The sequence below is a fragment of the Pelecanus crispus genome, chromosome Z (genome assembly GCF_030463565.1).
Source record: "Pelecanus crispus isolate bPelCri1 chromosome Z, bPelCri1.pri, whole genome shotgun sequence".
Taxonomy (NCBI): Eukaryota; Metazoa; Chordata; class Aves; order Pelecaniformes; family Pelecanidae; genus Pelecanus; species Pelecanus crispus.
The window spans coordinates 76,365,244-76,372,512 of NC_134676.1; the positions used below are offsets into that span (position 1 = coordinate 76,365,244).

Below are 7,269 nucleotides of genomic sequence, written 5' to 3' on the forward strand. Positions count from 1 at the left end.
GCTTTGAAGACTGCTGGTGTGCAATAGCCAATGTATGTTCTCTGCAAGATAAGGTACTGCAGAAATAACAAGGCAAACTTCTTTGGCCTGGGTGAGCGCAGTGGCTGAGAGGCTGTGGTGTGCTCTCAAATGGAAACACAAATGAGATGCTTCCTGTAATGATGATAACTGTGGGGACTAATGCTTGGCAAACCTTCCACTTTGGTAGCTCAGGGAGTTAATAATGACCAAAAGATGCTTTAGCTGGTACAGCCTCTGTCACTCCATCAGAATCTGAAGGGAGCCAGTGATTAGACGTTGTTTGATGGCCACAATGCTGTAAAGAGCAATAAAAATGCAGGTTACAAAAGAGCTAGCAGACTACTTTCTCAAACTACAGTTTGCTTTTTCCCCATCAATTCTTTAGCTTAAAATTTGCTGGGGTGTCTGGAACTGGCTGAGTGCTCATGTGATTCTGCTTGGGGATCTGCCAGCCCCTCTGTAAGTTACTCTTGTGTACAAGCAATGACATTGGCACCATTTATCATCTTTCAGACTTTAGGTCCTAATAACCCCTGTTTGTGCTGACAGTGGTGCTAACTTCTATTTAGAGCCTGTATTAAAAAGCACTTGAGTAGCTAGCAGTGACTCGCTGTTGAACAGCAGGGTTGTGCGTAAGAAATGAGTCACTCTTGTGTCTGGAAAATACGAGGAGGAAAGGAGAGCCAGGGGAATGATGAGTTTGAAGTAGGCTTCTCCACACTCATGGTCCTGCTGACATCGGGTGTCAAATGTATTCACAAGCCCAGAAAGTCTGCAGTGTTCTGGACGAGGCAGAGCTGATGGTCTAGCAGCTTTCCTTATTGTTGCTTTTTCTTTTTTTCCTGTCTAAGTGATAACACTGAAGTCAGTATACACAGTGCCTTTAGACTGTCTACTATTATTTTTTAAAAAAATTACAACAAAACTTGACAAGAATTTTGCCTGGGATCAGACATTAGCCTATCCAGTACCTCCCCTATATCTGAATGAAAATATTGTTGTTGCATGGATTAAATACTGATATTATCACAATTCACTTTAACTTCTTACTGGAAGAATCTTGCTGTTTCTAGTAATGAAATGAGCTGGAGGGTCTTAGGGAGGGGATGACAGGCAAGGTAAGATTTGGAGAGAGAGCTCCTTCAAAAATTCTGGGAGAGTAGATGGAGATGCTGTTTCAGCTTTGTCTCTTCAAATTAAGCTGGTTTTGTGCTTAAAACTTGTTCTTGAAATTGTATGTCTCGGTCACTCTATAGCTGTGCAGTTGGGCAAATTCATTGGATAAGAAAAGTAACCATTTCCTTCACTATGTGGTAATGGTTTCTTTAAAAGAAACACCTGAGGGAGACTCAGATTATTCTTTTTTACCACATTAAGTAACCTATAATGGATTTTTTAAAAATATATTTTACTTTGTGTAGGATTGTTCCCTCATTCTACTTACTACTATTTTCGCAATATCAAGCACTACATTTGTGCAAAGGCTTTGTCCCCTGGGATTATCAGCTCTTATACTCTGCCGAATATTCCTCCTACACCAATTCATGTTATATTAAAACAAAAGAAGATTAAAAAAATGGGCTAGGTCACTTGCAAGTTTCATTCTTTGAATCTCCTTGATATTTGTCAGCTCATCTCTGCAAGATTTTTGTTTCTCCTCTTCCAATTGTTTTTTCTTTTTAAATTAAAAAAAAAAAAATTCCCATCTGTATTATACACTTTAGACCTAGAATCAGGAAGCATGGAGAAAATACTGCATGTCCTTTTGGACAAAATCCTTCCTATTCCTTACCTTAGAGGGAGGAGACTCAGGCAGCCAACTAGAAAAGACAAAATGAAACAGAAGCTGCTGTACCAGTTCAGTGTGTTTTGATAGATCTTGTTGTAGACTGTAGATGTCACTACTCCCGTGGTGACTAAAGACAACTGCAGCAGGACAAACACCTTACCTGTAAAACAAGAAAACAGTTTGTTACCAGGGAGGAAAACACCAGCTCTGGTATCTCCCTGCTGAATTCAGGATCATCACTGTGTGGAAGAGAGATACGGTCATTGCTTCACAAACGCCAGATGGCATGAGCTGGTATCTCCTGCTGTTCTGGACCAGAATTAAATGACTTTTCCTTCTTTTAGGCATAGGACAAAAGATCCAACTAGAAAACTGTCTGCTTAAACAGTCTAGATGTAGAGGTAGCTGCTTGGAAGAGCAGCAATAAACTGGGCAGTAAGTGCTCCTTTCCATAGGAGGTAGAAAAGTAGGCTTGGGCCAACATCTTCAGGACAGGAGAGATTTTAGTCAGCGTCTGCTTCTACCCTAGGCCAGAAGAGTGGTCCACTGGGTTAAAATGATAATAATGCCTGAAACGGGGAGGTGCATGTGATTTGTATGATGTTTATGTCTGAGGAAAGGCAGAAACTGGATCCTAGTTGAAACAGCTTTTTTGCTGAAGTGCACTCTTCTGTTTCTGCCATGGTAAACAGTGGGAGGGGAAGTAACCCAGCCCTGCCGGGATGCGCAGACTGGGAGCAAGGTCAGGGCTGTGCACTGAGCTTGCTGCCCTGGCAGCCTTCTCGAGCCACACAGCACCAGTGGCCACAACCTAAGGAAACAGCAGTGCTGCCGGGAGGCAAGGGCTGCTCTGCTGCATGGTCCTGCTGGAGAGCTGCTCTGTCTCTGTAATCAGATGCAGCCTGTATGGCTCATGGTAGAGGTTAAAAACAACATTATGGTTAGTAATAACAGTTAATTTGGAGTGTGAGCTGTGCTATTTGTGGCAGGTAGGTGAGTTTGCTGTGGAGCACGTTGAGAAGCACAAGCAGTAGGAATGAACTGGTGACAGAGCAGTATTGTGTTCATATGGCAGAAGTGAAAATGATGCAAAGGATGGCTGTGGGAACATGTCTGGAGGAGGCACGGGCAGCCACGGGCCTGAGGTGCTGTTTGAATGCCTGGCCAGTCCTGCCTGTTGTGTCTAAATCTAGCTCATTGGGGTAAAAATGGTAGCCTTCAATACAGTGGTGTAAAATACATATATTTTACTATTTTCTAATACATTCTTTAATGGAAAAGAATTTCTGCTCCTGTTTACCAAAAAGGGCCAATTTTTATGCAAAGGTTGTCCTTTGTTAGTTAAACCATGGTCTGACAGGAATGAATTGCCAGGTAACACTCAGATACATATTTTAGAGACCATAACTGAAAAAAAATGAAAGAAATCCATCCTTCCCAAAACTGGAAGTAAAAGAAACCAAATATATATGGTGTGAGTATCGCAGGGCTTCAACTCTGCTTCTCTTGGTTTTCTCTGGAGCACTGTGGTTTTGAGCAGCACCTCAGATATTTTTCCTGCCTTTTGAGCTCCACACTGACAGTAACCTCTTGAAACACGTGCTGAAAGTTGTGGATAAATGATGACACAACAGAGGACAAGAAGTTTGGATGTGACAATCTTGTCCTGCAAGTTTCTCTGCTCCTCCCTTCCTGTTTGTCGTACCAACTGTTCTAGTTTTATTATGCAAAGCATGGATTGCAGCAATAACTTACCTTTCTCTTTGTACCTTAAGCTGAATGGATGGATTTGAAGGTTTTTTGATCAGTAAGGTAACCAAAGTACTTACCATAGGATGATCCTTCAACATGCTTGGATAACATGGACCTGATGGTTGGTAAGGGGATGAGGGCAAAAAGCATCACTGCCCGTGCTGCAATGCAATGAATATGTAGTTATCATCAGTACCTGTTCCTTGTCTCCCAACACAACCACCACAGCTTTTGAAGACTATGTTCTCTGGCTTGGGCAGGGCCTTTGCTTCACCTTTTCTCGTCCCTTGAGTACCAGAAAGAAGTACAAATCTTTGGTAGGAGTGTAGGTCCTCACTTCATCCGAGCAATGGTGGATGAGCCACCTATTGCTCCCACTAGCAGAGGTACTTTGCCCAAACCAGCTGTGGTCTCTTGGTCTCAGCCCGAAATCCTAGTGTAGATGGAACATAGCACTATCCTTTGAGATAATGAAGCCGATGATTTGAGTCTAACCAGCAGAGAGAGCACCCCATGCTACACAGCCTTGACAGGAACAGTACCCTTATAACACTATAGGTGTTTTCTACCTTGGTGCTTCTGACTTGCAGTATTTTAGCCTTTCTCTCATGTGGAAACTTTTAGGGAGCTGGAATTATCTTCCTGTCAGCAGAACCAACCCCAGTGAATACTTAGTCCATGTCTAGTGTACCGAGGTGTTCCTGCAATGCAGGGAGTACGCATCCTGCACGTTGTGTAGCAGCATGTGTTCATGATGGACTTAATATTAAACAAGATTTTTTTTATTTTAATTTTTATGTTTTGTTCCCCAGCTTGATTGCCTAAACAAACAAAAGCTCTTAAAAACTTCACTCAATGTTTGGCTTAGTACACATATATAATATCCTACTGTCTTCCCCCATCCTGCACGCTGTGTAGCAGCATGTGTTCATGATGGACTTAATATTAAACAAGCATTTTTTTATTTTAATTTTTATGTTTTGTTCCCCAGCTTATTGCCTAAACAAACAAAAGCTCTTAAAAACTTCACTCAATGTTTGGCTTAGTACACATATATAATATCCTACTGTCTTCCCCTTTATAATAACTTTGTTTGATTTTCAATTTCTCATTCCCTGTAGGGGCAGACAGAAAAATCACTTAAGGCCATCTCTCTTAGATCTTTTTCTCACTTTCAGAAGCAAAACCTCAAAGCCATGCGACACGTGGTACTCTATTTTCAGATATGAATCATCCATCTCACTGCCACAATGGATGCAGTTCTTGGGTTTTGTTTTCTGTGTTCCTGCAGAGGCTACCTCCCAACAATAAACTTGCTTTTCTTTTGTCATAGGATGCTGCCCTATCTATTGTTACCTGCCCCTTGGTCATTTATACATAGTGTAAGATTTGTACACTACATTCTCATGATATTTTAGTTGCTGAAGCAGCTCCAACATTTTGCTATTAAGTTTCCCATCAGCCATAACTGCCTTAATGTAACAAAAATAAGTCACATCTTAAGATGTTTGCTTAATAGGAAACCTTTGGCAATTTGTTTCTGTTGTAGCCTTAAGCCTTACCTCACAATAAGTCACTGCTTCCCACTAATGTAACAGTGTGGTCCGACTAGCACAGGTAGCCAGCAACAAATCCCATTCCCCTGCAGCATGAGCATTGTTCCCCTGCTCAGATCTGGGCTATGACCAAGTGATAAATTACAAGTCAACCATCCTTAAACCAAGCCTTGGCAGGAGTGTATGCCTCCTCTGGATATTGTAGGGTGCTGAGTGTAAGGGGTACAAAGTGAGATGTGGGGAGAGGGGAATGATAATGAAGCCCTCTTGGGAATCGGTTGTGTAACAGTCTGCTGAGGTCCCTGATCTGAAACTCACAGTGAAGCAGAGCAAAAGCCCTTCTCCTGATGCTGAAACACCCCAGCCCCTTTCTCAGGGTGCACTCACTCATGCGAGTGGCTGTTTAACTCACCGATGTAGAACAGGAACGTCCACCGCACGAAGGCCATGATGAGGATGCCAGCGCTGAAGGATGCCACTCCGATCATGATCATGGTAATGTCCCTCAGGTATCTGGAGAACACAAATACCCCTAGGAAGCTGGTGATGAAGATCACATATCCAGCAGCATTGCCATAGCCGATCTCCACGGCATTCCAACTTAAAGGCTCCCTCAGCAAGAAGAGTGGGAGTATGTTCATTGCACCAACCACAGCAAGGTCGTAGAGGATTGCTGCCACAAACAGCATGATGATGATGAGTTTCGAGGGGGATCCTGGAGTGGAGCTGCTGCTCTCCGAAGGTGTGGAACTGCCTGCTGTTGCTCCTTTGTGGGCTGGTACCTGGCTGCCCACCTCCTCTGCACTCTTGGCTTTGGCTGGGCAGGAAGTTGCTGGCTTGGGGACTATCAGGACAAAAATGCTGTAGAGGAGGCAGAAAGCATAGCAAGCGATGCTGCAGCCCACCAGCACAGTGCCCTCTCGATAGCGGTCACTGAAGCCAACAAAGAGGTAGCCAGATGCCATGCTTCCCAGAAAGCCAGCGAGGCCATACACCAGCTCAATAATGATAAGCCTCAGAGACCTTCTGTTCTCGGAGGAGCCCAGGGATCCCAGAGCCATGATGCCTGCCCAGAACGTGGTGAAACCACCCGTCAGCCCATTGAAGGCAGCAGCCCCATACATCACCTCGATTGGCCAGCCCAACAGGATCAGGAGGAGCAGGAGAGTTTTGGAGCCCAAGTAGCCAAGAAGAGGGAAGCAGATGGGGATCTTCCGATGCATCCTGTCCCCCAGCTTGGACAAGCCATAGGCTGACACCAGCGGGCTCAGACCCAGGACTAGGTTGTAGATGATATAAAAATTAGAGACAGACTTCTGCTGAGCATCTTCCAGTGCATGGGAGGGAGTGGTGGCATTGGTCTGGTTGTAGTAGTTCTTCACCACCAGCAGCAGTGCCGTGTCATAGAAAGCACTGGCTACTTGTGAACTGGCAACCACCGGCTCAATCCATGTCCTCATTGCTGTCACCCCCACCATGCTGCCAGCAACTGCCTCTTCTTGGGAAGAGCTGTTTTCAGGGAGAGTACTGGAGGAAATAGCTCTTCAGAAGCTCTGCTCTGGAGGCATGCTTGGAGAGGAGCAGCAGAAGAAAAAACAAAAGGTCCACCAGGCTGTACAGAGTCAGAGTTGTGCAAGAGATGATCTGGCTGGGAGGATATTTGCACCTCGCCTTGCTACATATACGCATGCCCACACATCCCTGTGCTGCTCGGAACTCCAGCTAATGCACAAGAAGCTTTTGTACAGCTGGAGAACGCCCTGCACTTGCCAACTGCTGCTGCTCCTCTTCTGGTGTAGTTTCAACAGAGGTCAGATGACCCAGGGGAATTTCTCTCTCCCAGTTTAGGAAGTGAAAATGCCCATATCAAGTAACTGCTGCAATTTGGGGTGGTGGTTTGCTTTTTCATTTGGTTTGTTTTTTTTTCCTTTTGGCATCCTTCACGTGTCAGAGGACTCTCAGGGTGGTTGTGGGAGCAGGGGATGGCTGTGTGCTTTTTTGTCAGGTAATTTGTGAATTTCCCTTACCTGCAGCTCTTCTCCCTTTCTTCTACACAAATATGTTGTTGGCTTTTTTGCTCTTACCTGCTCCTGTCTGCTCTGTTGCTGCATCATGCCCCTTATGTCATTGTTGTTTCAATAACGCAGTCAG

At 44.4% G+C, this 7,269-nt stretch overlaps 1 protein-coding gene across 1 annotated transcript; it reads right to left on the bottom strand.

Moving 5' to 3' along the window:
- Nucleotides 1-258: 258 nt before the first annotated feature.
- SLC46A2 (solute carrier family 46 member 2) lies at nt 259-6,596 on the bottom strand. The gene is made up of 4 exons (XM_009490567.2): nt 5,531-6,596; nt 3,640-3,723; nt 1,814-1,970; nt 259-316 (listed from the first exon to the last, which is right to left on the bottom strand). The coding sequence occupies exons 1-4, from the start codon at nt 6,594-6,596 to the stop codon at nt 259-261; spliced, it is 1,365 nt and encodes a 454-aa protein (XP_009488842.1).
- Between the last annotated feature and the right edge of the window lie 673 nt (nt 6,597-7,269).